The sequence below is a fragment of the Dendrobates tinctorius genome, unplaced genomic scaffold, assembly GCF_039654945.1.
Source record: "Dendrobates tinctorius isolate UK_male_01 unplaced genomic scaffold, ASM3965494v1 ptg000064l, whole genome shotgun sequence".
Taxonomy (NCBI): Eukaryota; Metazoa; Chordata; class Amphibia; order Anura; family Dendrobatidae; genus Dendrobates; species Dendrobates tinctorius.
The window spans coordinates 47,662,719-47,683,899 of NW_027361732.1; the positions used below are offsets into that span (position 1 = coordinate 47,662,719).

At 44.5% G+C, this 21,181-nt stretch overlaps 1 protein-coding gene across 6 annotated transcripts in view; it reads left to right on the forward strand.

The window, feature by feature from the left end:
- LMO7 (LIM domain 7) overlaps positions 1-21,181 on the forward strand; it is a 251,676-nt gene that overhangs the window by 15,575 nt on the left and 214,920 nt on the right. For all 6 annotated transcript variants that reach the window (XM_073580396.1, XM_073580397.1, XM_073580401.1 and 3 more), the window contains exon 2: positions 2,252-2,326. In XM_073580396.1, coding sequence (XP_073436497.1) covers positions 2,258-2,326 — 69 coding nt within the window. In that variant the 5' untranslated portion in view covers positions 2,252-2,257. The remainder of the gene's footprint in view (positions 1-2,251; positions 2,327-21,181) is intronic.

A 21,181-nucleotide genomic window follows, 5' to 3' on the forward strand; every position in this document is an offset into this window, starting at 1 on the left:
AGGCAGGTTTCTCCCCCTAGAATACACAGCGTACAGGCTATGTGTTTCTAAATGTAGGGAAGGAGTTAATGGTGGTAATGCTTTGGAAGCCTACTCATGCGCACCTGGCTTTGTCTTAGTGGGATCCTCCATACTAGCTAATGGAAGCACTCCTTGTTCACAGTAGGGCAGCCTGCACGACGCAAATGACCCTATTCATACAATACCGTCCTGTAGAGCCGGCCTCCTGGAACGCACGCTGGAGAGCACCGCTGACCGCGACCCAGAAGTCCTCTGCCCGGCCTGCAGAGGTGACGCTGCCGCAGTATAGGCTGATGCCGTCTGCGACCCGGAAGCATAGGGAGGACGCGTCCGGAAGTGCGAGTGCCCAGATCCCCCGCTGCCGGGAGTACGCCCCGGGAACCGCAGCATGCCGGAGGCAAAGCATCCTGAGCCAAGAGCCCCAGGGTAGGGGGAAGCGGCCAAACCCTCAGGTATGCTGAGGGACCCTTAGTAGGGGTGTCAGCCGCATATCTCTTAAGGCTGGAAAGGAAGGCTGGGCCCCCCGATCCTCACCAATCTGCCCTGTACAGCCAGGAATAGAAGCTCTCGTCATTCCTATCCTCATTTGGACAGGAATAAACACTGAAGGGTGGTAAGGGGAGGGTCCTTTTAACCCTTGTTTCCTGTCCCAATGAGGATAAGAAGGACGTCCTCCATCGTGCTGTCAGGTGGTGAATTGGAAAGTATGTTAGGGGTGGTCCAATGTGCAGCAAGTGGTTCAGTTTTTTTTTTTTCTTTACTCCCCACCCGGTGGCAATGTCGTCTTCATGGTTGATATCTCTGCTCTCCACAGGCCAAAAGCCTAATGCAGCAGAGGGTTTAGCTGTTAACCAAGGAAAGTATGTGGTGCCAGGCAGGGGATAATGAAGGAGACTGATGTACTCATGATCTTTGTTCCACACCAAATCACTTTCTGCCTCATTTGCATGTACATTCAGAATGAGATGTGTCAGCACTGCAGCATTTCTTTTTGGCCATAGAGGTATTCATTACCTGGTAATTTCATTATCAATGTGGTACAGTAGAGCAAACAGGTTTGCAGGGTTCTGGTCCAGCGCAACATTGCTTTGTCTGTGGCTGCTGGATCAGAGCCCTACAAACTTCCTCCGAACTGCTGGCATCCCTAATGCCTCTTCTGACTTGTAGGGTCAGCACATATTGCTGCATAACACCATGCTGGGTCTATTTATGAGAAAAGGCTCCAGGGATGCCAGGAGGTTGATGGAGGTTCCCTGAGGTCTAGTCTACCACTTAGACTAATGCTGCTCTGCAAATCTTTTTGCCCAACATTACTATAAAACCATGTGGGATATGATGTTAATGACGAATTCCCTGACGATTAAAAACACAATAGGTCTGATTCATTAGAACTGGCGTTGAGCACTGCTAGAGTAAGATGCACCCAATTTATTAATAGTTGTATGCTTGGTAAATTAGTTACATCTTGACATTTCTGGCGGAAGCAAATTATACTTTTATTTCATGCAGAACTTGGAGTATGTTTCTGCTGTGATTCATGCCACTAAAATGGTGGAAATTTTGATGAATTTGCAGAGCGGGCTTTCGCACACCCTATCCTGCCCAAGCTCTGCCCATATTGATGGAATAGACAGACTGGCATAAAAATGCAGAGTTTCAATTTGTTTCACAGACTTTTAAGTTGTGCAAACATTTTTCAACATTTCACTCTAGAATACTGTCAAACACCTTGATGAATCAGGATGCAGGTGGACCTCAGCTTATTTTGGTGGATTGCTTAGGATTAGAATTGAGCGAATTTGTTTGAATTCGGTTCCGAATATGATCGGCAGCGAATATTGAATACGTCATTAGTCAATGGGAGTAGAAATTACTGAATATGTTCGGAAGCGAGCATCAAACAAACGTTTGGCACAAATAGGGTGCTAATATGGCACGAATACGGCAAATTCAGATTTGACAACCAAATCCGAACAAATTCGCTCAACTCTACTTAGGATACATACAGTTTGAGCAAATCTACTGGTGTCAGAAGTGATAAAGTGGCATAGGTCTGCATAGAAAAAAAGAATGTTTCCACTGACAGTAAGCAGAGATCTTAAAAATGGTGGTGATTTGCAACCCAAAAGTAACTGTGAAATTTGCTGCAGACAGATTGTTTTATGATCAGTCTAAAATTCAATCATCTGCTCCTTTTCTAAACTACGGTATCTATTTCTCTATTCCTTAGATTGTCATGGAGTGGAATGAGCACTCAGAAATGTCTTGTGATTTGGCATTTTCCGAAGCGCAAAGATGGATAGAGGTAAGATGCTATGTGCTGTGAGAATTGCTTTCAGGGACATTGCGTTCCTATAGTCCTCTGCTTTTTGTCAGGGAATGAGGCATGCTACACAATTGTATGATAAATGGTGAAACTTGTACATATTTCCTAGTGCAGGAATGGCTCAGCCATGAAATGCAAACAATCTGCTGGATCCTATACTGAATAAGGAAAGAAAGCTGTAAAGTTTATATGTCTGGCGGGTTTACTCAGCTACTGAAGAATGTATAGACAATGAAATGTGGGATGGGGCGAGACGGCAAAATCAATTTACAATTAAATAGGCTGGTGTGCAGGTATTCATGCTATAGAGGGGAGTTTCGTGTACAGAATACAAGGTTTTTTTTTTCTTTTTTTTTTTTTTTCATGTTTTATTGTTTGCTGGGACAATTCGATGGATGGGCTTTTACTATGGGAGCTCGTAGATAAAATGTCTTAATTGCGTGATTTTTTTTCCATCAGTTGTGTAGGGTCTGAGCTGTTACATATGGTGGTCTGAGGGTTGGTTACATGAAATTAGAATAAGTAAAGTGAAGATCTCACACATTTGGATTAGGAGGTGCTGGAATATATGATTTTCCAGACAATTAGGTGTTGTGAATTATATTTACTGAGGTTTCAGCAGCCTCTTCATTCTCTGTAGACACTATTTAATCAGGACATGACACGCTCTCATGCTTCTTTAGTTTTGCTTTGATTATACTCAAATGACAGGACCATCAAGTGATTTTCCGCAATCTTCCACTTTGACTATTTTTATTAATTGATAATTTGTTGGAAATTTTAAGTCATTGCCTTCCTAATTAGGAAGTGTTTACTGCATGTCTTAACCAGGGCCCACTGGGAGGAAAATACTAACTTGATGGTTTCCTTATTTTATAAAATTAGTCATAAGTCTAGGCTAGTACTATAGACAGGACTGATATAAATTTTACGAAAAGAGGTTGTCTATTTTTGGGAACTCACTGCTCTGAACAATAATAGCTGTCAGGGGATTATTAGAAATATTGGAAAATAATCAGTTCTTGCCATGTTAGAAGAGGGAAAAATGTTCAAGGACAAGCCCAGATTTCAATAACTGGGTCAAAGTATCTTCAAGATGACAAGTTGTGCGGAGTTCTCACTTAGCTTCTACCAAATTTGGTCCAGGGAAGGACAAACCGGTAGTGATGAGGTCGGGTGTCCGAGTCTCATTTATGCCAGTTCAGAGAAAATGTTAGCCTTTCTGGCATGATCACACACACTGAAGAGCTACTAGAGGAATACATTTCTAAAAAGTTGCTGCTGACTTTGATAGATGTCAGTACATGTATTGAATTGCACCATTCTGTTTAGCTACAGACTGGTCAGAGAGCGGATACTGATCTCCTCTGAAAGCACCTACAATGGACATGTGAGCATCTGAGCTGGACCACACAGCAATGAAATCATGTTTTCTATTACATCATGCAAATGGCTGGGGAAGATATGATGCCAGGATCCTCTTTGGGAAGGGGCAAGTTGACAATGGCAGAATGGCACTCTGCGTGGTGAATTATACTTTGACACATCCCCTACTGTATGTAAATGTTGCAGACAAAGCCCAGCCATGTTTGAAAGCAGTATTCCTTAATGCTAGTGCCCTCTTCTAATAAGATTACACTTTCTGACATACTGCGTAAAGTTACTAGAAATGGTTTAAAGAAACATCACAAAGATTTCAAGATATTGACATGGCCTGCACTTTTCCCAGGTCTCTGCAAACAATCATTTATGAGATGTACTGGAAGAAATCTCATCCATGGATGTCTCATCTCACAAATCACAAATGTTAAAGGATTTGCTGCTGATATCTGTGCGTCACATACCACAGGACACCTTGAGAGGTTTTGTGGAGTCCATACCTTCACAGCTCAGCTTTTCTGGCAACACAACATTCTGTTTGAATGTTATCACTTTTTACTAAGGCAGCGTTCACAAGTTTCAACCAGATTGTTTTTTTTTTTTTGCCAGAATTACTACAAAAAAACATAATTTTACCTCAGTTGCAAAAAAATAAAACCACGAAGTGGAGAAGTGGACACAATGTATTAACGTAGCCTAGTAATTATTTCCCAATGGCTTGTTCGGTAATTACTTCTGCTTATTTTTTTGTAAGACTCCAGGTTATCTGAGAATTCTATTCTGATATGATGTTTTGCATTTAAAGAATTTTACTATTGTAGTTTGATATTTGCCCTACAGAAATAGAATTTTTATTGCTCCCTAAAAGAGTAGTTATTTCTACCTCTAAAGGTTACATCGAATAGCAGTCCTAGAAAATATGAGCTTGTAAACTACATCACTCCTCTTTCTATTTGTATTTGTTATAAGCTCTTGACGTTTAATTCTATTTTGTGTTATAAAAGATTATAATAAAACTTATTAACGCAGTGTTAATCATTAATGAAACATTACAGAAATATATTTTACAAGGCACATGTTTTGGACATGGTTATGATAGAAGTTACTCCTAAGAACTTCCTCATTTCTTCATTGTTCACCTGAGGTTCTGTCAATGTCTTAGACCTCATTCAGACATCACTTGTTGCATGTAAGTGTTTTGTGTTCACGGATACATGTACCCATTATAGTCTATGGGGCTCTTCACCTGTCTGTGTTTTTCACAGATCGTGTACTCATGCAAAACTCATGGAAAGACGTCTGTCTTTTGCCCCTATTGCGGATTAAAAGTGCGAAAAACGTCTATGGGTCTGGGAAAAACACACAGCACCTGGATGGCATCCATGTGCTGTCCGTATTTAACCCCTTTACCCCCAAGGGTGGTTTGCACGTTAATGACCGGGCCAATTTTTACAGTTCTGACCACTGTCCCTTTATGAGGTAATAACTCTGGAATGCTTAAACGGATCATGGCAATTTTGAGACTGTTTTTTCATGACATATTGTACTTCACGTTAGTGGTAAAATTTCTTCGCTATGACGGAAATATGGCAAATTTTGGAAATTTTGTATTTTTATGCCCTTAAACAGAGAAATATGTCACACAAAATGGTTAATAAATAACATTTCCCACATGTCTACTCTACGTCAGCACAATTTTGGAAACGAAAACTTTTTTTTGTTAGGCAGTTATAAGGGTTAAAAGTTGACCAACGATTTCTCATTTTTACAACAAAATTTACAAAACCATTTTTTTTTTTTTTTAGGACCACCTCATATCTGAAGTCACTTTGAGGGGTCTATATGGCAGAAAATAACCAAAAGTGACACCATTCTAAAAACTGCACCCCTCAAGCAGATCAAAACCACATTCAAGAAGTTTATTAACCCTTCAAGTGTTTCACAGGAGCAGAAGCAACTTGGAAGGAAAAAAATGAACACAACTTTTTTAGTCGCAAAAATTATTTTATTTTCACAAGGGTAAAAGGAGAAAATGAACAGATAAAGTTGTTGTGCAATTTCTCCTGAGTACGCCGATACTCCATATGTGGGAGAAATCCACTGTTTAGGTGCACGGCAGGGCTCGGAAGGGAAGGAGCGCCGTTTGACTTTTTCAAACCAAAATTGGCTGGAATTAAGACTGGATGCCATGTCGCGTTTGGCAAGCACCGATCCAGGCAGGTACCAGCAGGGCACTGCGTGGTGACACTGCGTCGATCGTGCCAATCTGACCAGGTCTGGCCGATGCCTGGCATCGGCCTAGGATCGCGTACATCGGTACTTGATCCTAGCTTGGGACCTTGCTGTTTCTGTCAATCTGATTGGCTGAAACAATGAGAGGCTGCGATTAGCTGTTCAGAATTGAACAATCACAGCTATCGAGAGGCCGGGTGGGCGGGGAAAGCCCCCGGGATAAGGACACAATCTTCCTACAGGTAAGGTGGCATCAAAATTTTAATGCGATGAGCACGACTTAAGTCACAGTGTCGCATTAAAGGGCATTACGTTCTATCCCGTCCATGGACAAGACAGGCCCAGGTTTCATGGACAGGATAGTACGTCGGATGTCAGAGAGGGGTTAAAATTGCAAAGGATAGGAGAAGCCTTGGAATTTATCCATCCATGAAAAAGACTGACAACACACTGATGGTAAAAATGGACGCATGGATCATACACTGACTCCAGTCTAATTTTTTTTCACGTATCGGGTTTAAACACAGATGTGTGAATGAGACCTTTCTCCAACACTCTCCAACACTCTCCAACACTGTGTCTGATGGGGTTTTGATGGTTGACATCCCATGCGACATGGGTATGATGGGATTTTGCTACCTGTTTTCACTGGAGGTGCGTCTTCCCTTTCTGTGAGATTTCTGGAAACCTCTGATTTACCTTTTTAATCATCATTGTGCTGTTCTTTTATTCTTATTTTGTCAATGTCTCTTAATTTCTCCTTTTGTATTGCCTCCTGTTTCTATGTAAATGTGACCACAATATGTTGGACTCTCCTAGTCCAGACTTGGTGATCAGACATTGCTTGTAGTACAGTCCTGGACTATGAGAACAGAATATTTTATCCTTTTATTGCAATGAGATGTGACACATTATATTGATTGAAAAGATTGGTTGTACCCGAGGGCAGGTGCTAGTGTACAGTGACTAATTTTTACATTTATCATATGCTGGTCATTCTTGGTAACTAATTGTTACACGCCAGAGTACGTCAACACATTGGAAATTGATTTTATGTGATTCATAATGGCAGAAAAATACTAAATTGTTCCTAAACAGTTGCCTCTGATCCGCAGACTTTTTTTCTTTAAAAAAAAAAAAAAAAAAAAAAGCAGTTCCCCCATTGCTTATTCCATTTTTTCTTCTTATTGCTGTTTTCTCATGCAATATAAGTGAGTTACCAAATATGTACTTTTATTTTTTAATTTTTTAGGATTTAGTACGTTAGAAGAAAAGAAACAATGTATGACATGTCAAACCTGTTCATTAGAGTTTGACTTCTCCCCCCTCCGTGTTATCCGTGGATTGCTCCCTTGTCCACTTATTTATTGTTTTGGCTGCGCAAGCCGACTGATTTTATACCTGAGCGCCTTTGTTGGAAATCCACTGCTATGCTAACACTTTGGACATCACGAGATGCCCATGGGTTAACAGAATTATCCAGCTCTTCAAAACACCTTAGGCCTGCTTCACACATCAGTTTTTTCCGTCAGTTAAAATCCGCTAAAATGGCTGACAACGGATCCGTTCCTTTACTGACCACAAAGTGTGGCAGCGGACCGTTGTTTTAACGGATCCGGTGAAAGAAGAATTTTAAAGGAACCGCTGAGAGAGAGATTTTTTTCAGACACTAGAACTAAGTTTATGGTTAAGTTTCTGACACAGGCATTTCTCCTGGGCATGCGCAATAGAAAATGCGGATCCGGGCAGGGAAAAAAAGTTTCATTGTCCGTCCTGTCCGCTCAGCGGATGGCAAAATCTTGGCGGATCCGTAAAAAAAGGATCGAACGGATGACCATCCGTCATGATCCGCCATTAATACAAGTCAATGGGGGAAAAAAAGGGATCCGCCAAAAAAACCCGCGGATCCGTGTTTTTTTTTTTTTTTTTTTCAAAATGGCGAATTTTGACTGATGGGGAAAAACGGATGTGTGAAACAGGCCTTAGGCTCACATGGTATTTTTTTGCTATTTTTTTAATGTAATCTAAAAGCTGCTTTTTACAGTTCCAGCAAAAGCTATGAGCTTTCAGAAATCTCATGCACACGCTTGTTTTTTTTATCTTCACCTAATTGGAAAACTGGAGCGTTTTTAACATTTGCAACAGCTCAATTCCTACAGCGGTTTTGTAACCTTTTTTTCACCTACAGAAAGCAATGAATGCAAAAAATACAACCATGTATTTTTCTGTGTTTTTGATGAATAAAACAAAGTTCATTACGGTAACTTCATAACTTCATTTCATTCATGTTCATATCCGCCATATACCTAATGTGAAAACCTACTATGCAAGCGTGACAGTAGGTATTATGGATGGACTAAATCTTAAAGGGAATGTCACCCTTTTTTTCGACTGAGCTGCCGCCACTGACATCAGGGGCTTATCAACAACATTCTGTAATGCTGTAGATAAGCCCCCGATGTAACATGAAAGATAAGAAAAAGGAGTTAAGGTACTGTCACACTTAGCGATGTACCAGCGATCCCGACCAGCGATATGACGTGGTCAGGATCGCTGGTACATCGCTAAGTGGTCGCTAGTGAGCTGCCACACAGGCAGATCTCACCAGCTTCATCGCAGGGGTCGGGGGTCGCTACTTACCTGTGACACTAGGCGATCCTGACGTCCTCCCGCCCGCGTCCACGCTCGTCTCTCCACAGGAAGCTGACGACAAGAAACAGTCCTGGACGTTCTCGCGCGATCAGCGATAACCAGCGGGGGAGCGGGTCGTAGGTAAGTATCGGACACAGCGATATCGCTAGCAATATCGCTATAACGTCACAAATTATAGGGATATTGCTAGCAATATCGCTTAGTGTGACAGGCCCTTTAGATTATACTCACCGGGGGGCGGTCCGGTCTTAGTCCGATGGGTGTTTCGGTCCGGCGCCTCCCATCTTCTAACGGTGACGTCCTCTTCTTTACTTCCTGTCGTGGCGCAGGCTCACTGATCTGCCCTGTTGAGGGCAGAGCAGTGTGCCTGCGCAGGAGCCGCGACGGAAAGGAAAGAGGACGACATCGTATGAAGATGGGAGGCACCAGACCGGATCCCTGGCTGAGTATAATCTCTTTTTTTTTTTTTTTTTTCTTCTCTTTCAGGTTACATCGGGGGCTTATCTACAGCATTACATAAGCCCCTGATGTCGGTGGCGGCAGCTCATAGTCGAAAAAAAAGGGTGACCGATTCCCTTTAAGACTATCCAAGCTTCTGAGCCTGCTCTGGTTGTACACTCCACTCATGACTTTTGTGCATATCTCTACTTTCCTGTGGCATCGATGTCTAAGCCATGCATTCCATGGTGGATGTGTGATACTACTTCAGATGCAGACGCGCACTAACGATTGTCATCAAACTTTATTGAATTAAGGGACCACATGTTCAGATTTTTTACTTTTGTGCCAGTGTATGCTTTTTTTTTTTATGTCATTGTATGGGGTTATACATTCGATATTTTTTTTTTTTATGCTTTTCATTGTATGGACAATACATGCTCAACCATATTGCACATTGCTATCTTTTTTTCCTTTTTTTTTTTTAGGATTCAATATAAAAAATTAATTGTATAGGATTTATATTCATATGTCTTGTGCAACTTTTTGTAATTAAGGTTTATGTATTTCTCTTTTGTCTCATTGGGGGTCACAGAAACCGTGGGTGTGTGCTGCTGTCACTAGGAGGTTGACACTATGCATGAAAAAAGTTAACTCTGCCTCCGCGGTATGCACCCCTCCGACAGGCTGTAGGACAATCAGTTTTGCTTAGTGTCAGCAGGAGGTGGACAGGGGTCTCTTGCAGACCCATGCCTACCTCAATGTTCGTCATTCCTTTTCAGGTAACCATGAAGGGATACAGAGTAGAGCTGCTACATCTGTAATCCCACACCGGGATCATGAGTACGGCGTGTACTGCCACCTCGTATCCTCATGAATCCCATGGGCAGGACCCTATCCCCTAACACAGGACTTGTGTTCAGGTGGCAGCTCCTGGTCCTGACCTTCGTCTCCCATCACTCGCCCACCACAGCCTGATGATCGAGAGAGACGCCCTGCAGATAAGGTTTGGGACAGCAATCTTTTCATGCAGATAACCGACCCCTGTTACGGGGTGAACTGGAGGTAAGAGGCTGCAGCGTTGTATGATCTGCTTACCAGCCGCTCTGGCTGAATGTGACAGCTGTAATCAGCTTGGGCTTACAGCCCAGGGCTCTATACTTATGTTAAGAGCCAACACTTACTTTCAAGCATGCGGTACAGTGTGGTTCCAGCCTCCTCCTGGGGTGGTGTTATGGCCCTGGGCTCCAGCAGGAGCCCAGCAAGGCCGACGCTAGATTCCGGCTTCCGGCAGGCTCCTCCCCCCGGCTTCCTCTTCCTGTACCAGCGCCATCTTGGGGCTCCAGGAGGCTAGAGCAGGGCCCCGCCCACCGCTTCCAGGTGGGGATTTCATAAGGCTTCTAGGCAGGGCTGTTCACCGCTCTCTCTCTCACCCTCATCAGCCTTCGGGCGGCAGCTGCGGCGGGCACACAGGTCGTGGGTATGTGAATACTGCACTACAGGTTGCTCACTCACTCCGCTTTCTACCCCCGGCGGTCGGCACCAGGTAAAACCTGTGAGTATGCCCAAGGGAGAGCTTTCCCGCTCCTCATCCGCTTCAGTGACCTTGGTCAAATATTTTGTATGTACCAAATGCAATGTCATGCTTCCTTCAGGTCAGTCCTCGGCACTCTGCTCAGATTGCAGCAGACTTACGGTGTCACCTACGCTAGAGAGCAGGTGCAGCCCCCCCGTTTTACATGTCAGAGCTCCCACATTACCCCTGGAGCAGGAAGAAGCACCTTGCCTGCCGACCAGGGGCCATCCATCGCCACGGGAGACAGCGAGTGTCCAGGATGGGCCTCGTCCTTATCCAAGTCCGTGGCTGACCTTACCAGGGTATCACAGATCTTGGTAACGGCGCTTAACAGATTGCCACTTCAAACTCCAGTGGACATAGGAGCACCAAAGGAGCCTCCTTTTGGGCCTTCTAGAGGCCGTAAAAGGTTTAGACAGGACCATCAACCCAGGTCCCCTTCTCACTACATATCACCACCTGAATTCCTCTGGCCGTCTGCCTCCTCCTGGTCCTCATCCCTGGAATCAGGCGAGGCATTATCGGAGATGCACTCGGAGGAGGGTTCTGAGTATGGGCCAGAACAGTCCCAGGTCAAGGATATGGTTCAGGGCCTCATTGCCGCAGTCAATGAGACCTTTAACATTGGGGACGCCACATCAAAACCTAATGATCAGGCTTTTTCATTTAAGCGTCATAAGTACCCCTCTAGTGTTTTCGCTTTCCACAAGGATTTTGAGGAGGTGTTGGCCAGGGAAAGGGAAAACCCGACCAGGCGATTTCAGAGAGAAAGTCGTTTTGGGATTCTATATCCCTTCCCTCCAGATCTCACCGCCAACTGGACCGCCTCCCCTTCGGTGGATCCACCAGTGTCCAGACTCACTACCAATACAGTCCTCCCACTCGCCAGTGGGGCAGCCCTAAAAGATCCCAATGATAGGATAGAATCCCTGTCAAAATCCACCTTTGAGGCAGCAGCTGCCACATTGTGTCCAGCCTTTGCCTCAGCTTGGGTAGCTAAGTCTGTTATAGAATGGGCCAAACAGCTTAGACAGGGCATAATGGCCGGGGCACCTCCAGCGGAACTGGCGGAATTCGCAGATCAAATCTCCTATACCGTGAGGTATATGGCATCAGCAGCCCTGGATGCCACGTCTTGCGCAGATCAAGCATCCAGTAACATGGTAGCCGTCCGGCGGACGGTCTGGCTAAAGGCTTGGCACGCTGATTTGTCCTCAAAGAAATCACTGACCAATGTGCTGTTTTAGGGCACCCGGCTCTTTGGGTCAATGCTAGATCAAATCAGTAAGGATGCAACGGGGGGTACACGCTTCCTTCTCCCCCAGGCCAAGCCTCGTCGATATGTTTTCAAACATAGGGCTCAGCCCTTTCGCCGTACCCCAGCCACAGGCACTTATGCTCAGGGCTCACAAAGATCGCAAGCACTGAGAGATAAGAGGAAGGTATCCTTTCGGGCCACCCCTTCATGGCATTCCCGCAGTTCCAACAGCAGAACTACCAGGTCAGGGCCGGGCAGAGCCACTTGAGCCTGACGCCAGCAGGGAGTCCAACTCCCTTTCCAGTACTTCCCTGACTAGGAGGCCGCCTTCTCCTCTTCATTGATGTCTGGCAGAGTTCAGTAGAGGATATCTGGGTAAAGGAGGTAGTATCGACAGGATGCAAGATAGACTTCAACGTGCGTCCGCGAGATCGCTTCTTTCTATCGCAACCAGAGGATGCTGCTAGGGCTCTAGGTTTTTCTGCGGCAATTGACTCTCTCCTCAACGCAGGAGTAATCGTCCCCATTCCCGAGCAGAAACGTTTTGCCGGCTTTTACTCAAACCTGTTTGTGATACCAAAAAAGAATGGCTCAGTTCGTCACATACTAGACCTCAAAAGGCTAAACAGATGGGTCCGCTTATGCCATTTCAGGATGGAATCGATTCGGTCGGTAATTACGTCTATGGAGGATCAGGAATTCCTATGTTCCATCCGGGACGCCTACCTACACATCCCCATTTTTCAGGAACATGAGAGGTTTCTGCATTTTACTGTTCAAAAGCAGCATTTCCAGTTTGTGGCCCTGCCATTTGGGCTGGCAACAGCCCCCAGAATTTTCACAAGGATTGTGGCAGCGATGGTAGCTATATTAAGAGTCAGAGGCATAATATTGGTTCCATATTTCGACGACTTTCTCGTCAAAGCCCCCTCCTTCGCTCAGGCCCAGGAAAATCTAGCGGTAATTATAAACACGCTGTCCCAGTTTGGTTGGATCATAAACAGGGAGAAATCTCACCTAACGCCAACACAACGCCTAGAATTCTTAGGAGTGGTAATCAACACCCGCCGCTCGAGGGTCTTTCTCCCAGAAAGAAAGTGGATTACCCTCCAGCAGGGAATTCGCTCTGTTGAAATTCTGGCTTCTTTCCTTTCGTGCTGCCATGAGAGTCCTGGGAAGGATGGTGACCGCTTTTGAAGCAATACCCTTTGCCCTGTTCCGTTCCAGGATACTACAGAGGAACATCCTCCTTCAGTGGGACAGGTCCTTCTCTTCACTGGATCGCCCCTTCCTCCCTTCCATTCAGACCAGGGAGTCCCTCAAGTGGTGGCTGACCTCCCCCCTCGTTCATCGGGGATGGCCTTTTCCCCCTGTCCATTGACAGGTAGTAACTACAGATGCCAGTCCCCTGGGCTGGGGTCCGGTATTCCGTCACCTGACAGTCCAGGGACGATGGTCGAGGCAAGAATCCTCACAATCAATCAACATTCTAAAACTGAGGTCGGTCTTTCTAGCACTTCTACATTGGGAAAGATACCTCAACAACCAGCCAGTATGGATTCAAGCGGACAATGCCACGGCGGTGGCATACATCAGTCACCAAGGGGGAACCAGAAGTTCCCGGGCACTGGCCGAGGTATCCAGAATCTTCAACTGAGCAGAAACTGCAATTCCGGCAATTTTGGCAGTTTTCATTCCCGGCACAGACAACACGGCCGCTGACTTCCTCAGTCGGGAGGGGCTCGCGGCAAGAGAATGGTCCTTACACCAGGACGTGATCCGTCAGATATGCCAGCTATGGGGGACTCCAGACGTGGACCTCCTGGCATCGCGAAAGAATAGAAGGGTCCAACAGTTTGTCCCAAGATACCGCGATCCTCTAGCAATAGGGGTCGATGCGCTGGTCATTCCCTGGACACAGTTAAGACTCCCTTACCTGTTCCCTGCCCTTCCTCTCCTGCCCAGACTGCTAAAGAATATCAAGGCAGAAGGGGTGCCGGTCATATTGATCGCCCCATACTGGCCCAGGAGGTCCTGGTTCGCAGAAATTATGAATCTTCTCGCAGGCACCCCCTGGAGACTCCCCGACAGACCAGATCTTCTGGCTCAGGGGCCGTTTTACCACCTGAATTCTCAGTCGCTCAATTGGACGGCATGGCCGTTGAAACCACAATTCTGAGAGCAGCGGGATTTTCGGACCATTAATCCTGGGATTTTCGGACCGTTTCGGAGTCAATAATACAATAATCCAGGCTAGGAGGCCATCCTCCTCCAGGGTCTATTATTGAGCCTGGAAGGCCTATTTTGGCTGGTGTGAGTCTTTAATCACATCACACCTATGCTCCGTTCCCTGGGATCTGTCCTAGCTTTTCTCCAGGCAGGGATAGATGGAGGTCTGGCTCTAAGTTCCTTGAAAGGCCAGGTATCTGCTCTCTCTATTCTTTTTCAAAGAAATTTGGCCTCCCGCTTACAGGTTAAGACCTTTCTGCAAGGAGTGGCACATGCTGCCCCTCCTTACAGATCTCCTGTGACTCCAGGGGATCTTAACTCGGTCTTGGAAGCCTTGACAGGTTCACTCTTCGAACCCCTCCAGGAAACTCCCATGTCTTTGTTGTCCTGGAAGGTGGTATTTCTCGTAGCCATCACCTCTATTAGGCAGGTTTAAGAATTAGCGGCATTGTCCTGTTGCCCTCCATTCCTAATTATGCACCAGGACAAGGTTGTTTTGCGGCCTCCTAACTTTCTTCCCAAGGTGGTATCGGCCTTCCACCTGAACGAGGATATAATCCTTCCGTCATTTTGTTCCGCTCCAACCCATCCTCTGGAGCATTCTTTGAATAAGCTAAACCTGGTCAGGGCGATAAGGGTCTATCTGGCCAGGACCGCTCCCTCAGGAAGGCGGTCTCGCTCTTTGTTATCCCCAATGGGGTGAGAAGAGGCCGGCCTGTAAGGCAACAATTGCCCGCTGGATCAGAATGGCAATTCTGGAAGCCTACCGGGTGAAGGACAGGGTGTCCCCTGCTGGGGTCAAGGCCCATTCAACCCGGGCGGTGGGCGCCTCCTGGGCGGTACACAACAGGGTATCAGCCATGCAGTTGGGCAAGGCTGTCACATGGTCGACCGTGCATACCTTTTCAGGTTCTATACGGTCCATACCTATGCTTCAGCAGACGCCAGTCTAGGCAGAAGAATCTTGCAGGCGGCAGTGGTGAGTTCTCCGACCTGAAGGAAGTTTGTCTTTTCCCACCCCAGGGACTGCTTTTGGACGTCCCACGGTTTCTGTGTCCCCCAATGAGACAAAAGAGAAAACAGGATTTTGGTTGCTTACCGTAAAATCTGTTTCTCAGAGTCTTCATTGGGGGACACAGCGCCCTCCCATGATTTTATCTGTAATAATTATATGATTGACTTACATGATGTCTCCTCCTACTGCTTTTTCACTAACTGATTGTCCTATAGCCTGTCGGAGGGGTGTATACTGCGGTGGTGGAGTTAGGCTAAGTGCACACGTACCGGAACTCTCGCGGAAATTACAGCGAGAATTCCGGAATTCCATTCCGCGAGAAAATCGCATTTTAAATTCCCGCGGAAAAACTAGCATTTTGCAAGCGTATTTAGCTTGCAAAATGCTAGCGTTTTCCAAGCGATCTGTAGCATCGCTTGGAGAACTGATTGACAGGTTGGTCACACTCGTCAAACATAGTGTTTGACGAGTGTGACCAGCTTTTTACTACTGAGGCCGTCTATGCAGCATCAGTAGTAAAAGATAAAATGTTAAAAAAAAAAAAATAAAAAATGGTGTTATTCTTACCTTCCGACGTCCCGCGCATCCGTTGCCAGTTATCCTTTGCGAAAATGCCCGCGATGACGTCAGTTCACGCGGGATCGCGATGTCTCGCGGTAATTCGCGATGACCGCGAGACTTCGCGATCCCGCGAGAACGGACGCCATCGCGGGCATTTTCGCAAAGGCTTACTGGGAACGGGAGCGTGGAGAGAGGCGGGAATGCTGTGCGGGACACCGGAAGGTAAGAATAACAATATTTTTTATTTTAAATTCTATTTTTTACAGGGATATGGTACCCAAAGCCCGGAGGACAGTCTCCTCTCCTCTGGACCGTGGGTACCATCCGCAAATGTTCTGCTTACTTTTCGCATGGTGGGCACAGCCACATGCGGGAGGTAAGCGGAACAGTGCATTCCTATGGGTGCGGGATCGACGCGATTCCGCAAATTAATGAGCATGCTGCGTTTTTTACCGCCAAGCGATTCCGCCGCGGTAAAAACCGCAGCATTAGCACAGCATTGCAGAATCCCATAGGAATGCATGGGATGCTTATTTTTCGCGTTTTCGCGGCAAAATCGCGTGGTTAAAACCGCCGCGGAAACGCGAAAAAAACGCCATGTGTGAACTCGGCCTTAACATTTTTTTCATGCATAGTGACAACCTCCTAGTGAAAGCAGCACACACCCATGGTTTCTGTGTCCCCCAATGAAGACAGATTTTACGGTAAGCAACCAAAATCCTGTTATTTCATACAGGCTATTGTAGCCATATGTCTTATGCACCGTTCATCACATATATCTTACTTACAGGAGTTTACTACAGTATATTCCCCTCAACAGTACGTTGCCTTTTGCACATGTGATCTTTTAGGCATCTCTGTGCAGTGGTCCGTTAGATGTGTATCACAGCCATTTGTGCTTTTTTTTTTTTTTTAACCAGTGGGTTTTTTTTTTTTCTTCAATATTTTGTTTGGCTTTCCTGTTGATTATGTATTTTCTTGGAGATCCTTGTTTTGACATCTTTTTTTCATACATACTTTTTCCCAGTTGCATTTTAGTGTTGCCCATATTTCGTGTTTTCCCTTTGTTTCTCCATACAAGTAAAACTGATGAACCACTAATGAAAAAAATTATGTAAATCTGATCCACCAAACCTGATAAAAATTGGTCAGTATTTTTTTCACTTATGATCAGTGATGTCTACATGAGAATTCAGGAATTGCTGCGGTTTTACGCTGCGTGTTTATGCAGCGTCAAAAACGTAGCAGCCAAATGTTACAGCATGTTAGAGGTTTTAGTACGTGTAGCTTGAAAAACTGTAAGGAGGAGAACCGGGCCGTGGGTACCTGTCCTGTGCTGGATCCGGAACTGTCGGGGCTGTCTCCTCTGTCTGGGGGAAAGAGTAAGAGACCGGACAGACCTTTGCACTCGGAAGCAGGGGGTGTGGCTAAGGGGCAGCCGACATAGCGCGCGCGGAAGCAGTCAGTCTTGGCAGGAACAGGCGGCGCGCAGCAGGGAGAGAAGATTGCTCTGTCCCTCGAGCACTGGGACTGCGCCGGCCCAGGTCTGTACACTCCCGCCGTCACCAACTGGGATTCCAGAGAGAGAAGCGCAGTGTGCCCGGTAACTGCCAGAGAGCGAGGTACCGTGTGTTTTGTGACCGTGAGTATAGCGCATGTACCGCATAGAGAGAATCGGGTACTGGACAGACATTTATGGCCTACCTTTCCAGTTTATACCTGCGCGGCTCACGTTGGACCCTGATATTGCTGCGGCCTCGTTTGTTTCGGCCGCATATCCTTATGGACTAGGGACTCAGCAGAAGGTGCTGGAGACCGACCGCTGCCGCCAGAAGACGATCTGCTGTTACCAGCAGGACCTTACCTTGTTCATTAACTCTACATTATCCTTTGCAATTGAACCATCTATTCCTTCCTTTAACCATTCACCTCCCTGCGAGGAGTTAACCCCCTGTTCATTTAAAATTGTTAACCCTTGCTCTGCTTCCTGTCTGTTACTGCATCCCAACCCTGCTCACAAAAGTACACTTTGTGTTCTAAACGCGTAGCCATTTATCATGTTACCTCATGTCTGTCATAAATTTTGTTAAAATTGAATTTTATAAGAAGCTGGAACAACATTTACTTTTTTTGACTATTAATCAGTGATCCCAATGGTATATTAGGTGTTAAATGTCATCTTATTTAGTGTTTCCTTTTAGTCAAGTGGCATATCTAAAATAATGTCTTTATAAAAGAAGCTAATCATTTACAGCTTTCAGACTTGAAAGCCTCCAGGAATGGCATTCCACCATCTGAACATGCCCCCCACAGAGCTCCTGTAAGCACATTACGCATGCCATCCTTTATATTCATTACAAAGGGAAAAAAATCTGGGGAGCGATTGAGTCATATAGGGTAATATTTTTGTATGCGTTGTGAAAAACATGTAATACTTGTGTATGAGACTTGATATTTCGGGCAAATTAGTTGTTGGATGTTATTAGAAGGAAAAAATTATCTTGTATCATTTGAACTGCTAAAGTGTGTGTGTGTGTATATAGCTCTGGCAAAAAAAATTAAGAGACCACCACATCAAAACCCTGTCATGCCCCATTCTCCAGACCTGAACTCCATTGAAAAATTTCTGGAATGAAATCAAGAGGAAGATGGATCGTCACAAGCCTACAAAGTAGAACTGCTTACATTTTTGCACCAGGAGCAGTGTGAAAGACTGGTGGAAAGCATGCCAAGACACGTGAAACCTGATTAAAATTTATGGTTATTCCACAAAATATTGATTTCTGAACTCTTCCTGAGTTAAAACATTAGTATTGTTGTTTCTAAATGATTATGAACTTGTTTTGTCAGCATTATTTGAGGTCTGCAAGCACTGCATTTTTTTTGTTATTTTGACCATTTCTCAATTTCTGAAAATAAATACAAAATTTAGTGCTTGGAAATTCGGAGACATGTCAGTAGTTTATAGAATAAAAGAGCAATTTACATTTTACTGATAAATATAACTATAAGGCTATGTGCACACGTATGCAGAAATTGCTGCGTAAAAACCGGACTCCCTTCCCAGAAAACAAGCCTTTTTTCTGCGCGTTTTTGGCGAAAAAATGTGCGTTTTTTTCAGCGCGTTTCCAGACCCATAGAAAATAGCTTGAATCGCGGAATTTTCCACAAAATTAATGAGCATGCTGCGTTTTTACCGCAAACCGTATTATTCGCGGTAAAAAACGCATCAATATGCACAAAGTGCAAAATGCATAGAAATGAATGGGAAGCTTATTTTAAGCGTTTTTTGAGCGGATTTTTTGGCAAATCCGCGAAAAAAAACGCTACGTGTGAGCACAGCCTAAAGAGAAAAGTCAGACAAACTGAACATTTTGCAGTGGTCTCAATTTTTTCCAGAGATATACAGTATATATTATAATTTTCCCTGTATCAGTGACCAAATCTTTAAATTTTTTTTTTCCCAAGAAAATGGCTTAAGTGGCTCAGTGCTTAGCACGTTTTCTTTGCAGATCTGGGGTCATGGGTTCAGTTTCCACTAAGGACAACATCAGCGTGGGTTTCCTCCGGATTCTCCAGTTTCTTCCCTCACTCCAAATACATACTAATAAGGAATTTAGATTGTGAGCCTCAATGGGGACAGTGATGATATCTGTAAAGCACCATGGAATTTATAATAATAATCCGGAAAAAAAGCACCATATGTTATTTTTTTTTTTATCTTTAAGTTCAACAGTAAACTTACTGGAAGCATATCCAAAACCATTTTTTAATTTGGATTTTAGTGTGTGACCATAGACTAAGGGTAATGTCACACATGACAGCTGTGCTGCAGATTTTATAACCAGATTTGAACAGGTAATGTTTCCAACTGATTACTGTTCAATGCCAGTTGCCAGTAGGAATGGATCTAAAAAGGCCGTATATATGGAAGACTGGTATTTCTTGTTTCTAGCCACCTTTTGTACTGCATCATAAATGACTACAAAAACGGTTTGTGATTCTAGCTGAAACTTTTTACCTTCTTTCATTTGATCCTTTTCCCACCGAAGCCAGTTTTCACTCTTCAGACCAGGCAAAATTTTTCAATCCTGACCAGTGTCACTTTGTGGTAATAACTCCGAAATTCCTTCAACACATCCCAGCGAGATGTTGTGTTTTTTTTTTTTTTTTTTTTTTAAATTTTTTTTATATTATATAAGCATTATTCTTAATGGTAGGATTTTAGAAGGGTTAGAAGTTTAACAGTTTGCTAATTTGAATAAGGGCTTGTTCATCTCTCAGTTTATCCCTGTTCACGTGGACATTATATTCTATAATTATATTCTTCTTGAACAAGAAGACTTGCAGACCCTGGACTATTGTCCATTACCAGTAGTCAGTGACTTGTGGGCTATAGCACTATGAGGGTATGTGAACACGACGTCTTTTAAGGAAAACGCGGTGGTGTTTATCCTGAAAATATTTTGTGGGGTTTTTTTTTTGTTTTTTTTTTTGTATAAAATTGTGAGAGCATGTAACATGGTCAGATCATTACCTTTAGCTGCCTTGGAAACCTGACACAATCTAAAGCTCAAAAGGCTGGACATGCACAGCAGGTTGTTTTTACATTGCAGCGTGCGTGTTCATCCTTTTTAGCATAAAACATACCAGAAAAAGCAACAGTGTACAGCACAGGTCACTAATGCACTAACAGGCTGCAGCAGACCCCCTACATATAGTCGGAGGCAACACGGGTGCTAAATACTGATAGGAAAACCACTCACAACATACCACTTCATGGAGGGGGTGATTGCATAGTGGTGAAATTGCAAACAAATAAGGCCTGTATACGGTGCTGGTCACACACATGTAGGGCAGTGTCTCCTTACAGTCTATTAATGATGCCTATACTATTAGATTAGGCACGCTACCCAGCACTTCATAAGTGTACTAGGGACAGACACCCTAGTTCACAAGACCAACATTAATGGGCTTGGCATACTCACCTGAAAAGACATCACATACCCTGTAACGCATCTCCGGTGCCTCTTCGGAATAGCAGGCCCGATGCTGTCAATGATTTGTGGCATGATGTTGCAGGGGCCTGCTAATCAGAACAGATCTCGGGTTACCACAAGTATTAAGTTGTTCATAATGCTCTAGTCTAACGACCTTGGCCTACTGACACTTTTTTCTGATTAACTCTATAGAACATGTCTATCCTTGTGCTGGCCAATGGTTCCAACCGGAAATAAAAATCTGATCCGGGAATCGCCCCATACAATATGTCAATATGCATTCAGTGAAAGTGATAAAGGAATTGTATCGCCTTGTGGAGAGTGCTGTGCTCTTCTGGGAAATTAATAATGAAAATATCCTATTCAGTGAGTAATAGGACTAGAACTCTATAGAACTCTAGTGACACTTATTGGAGGTAGCAATACTAAAATTCAGTATTAACCCTTTTACAAGTCTTGCCACATGACTCACAATAAAAAGCCAAATCTGACT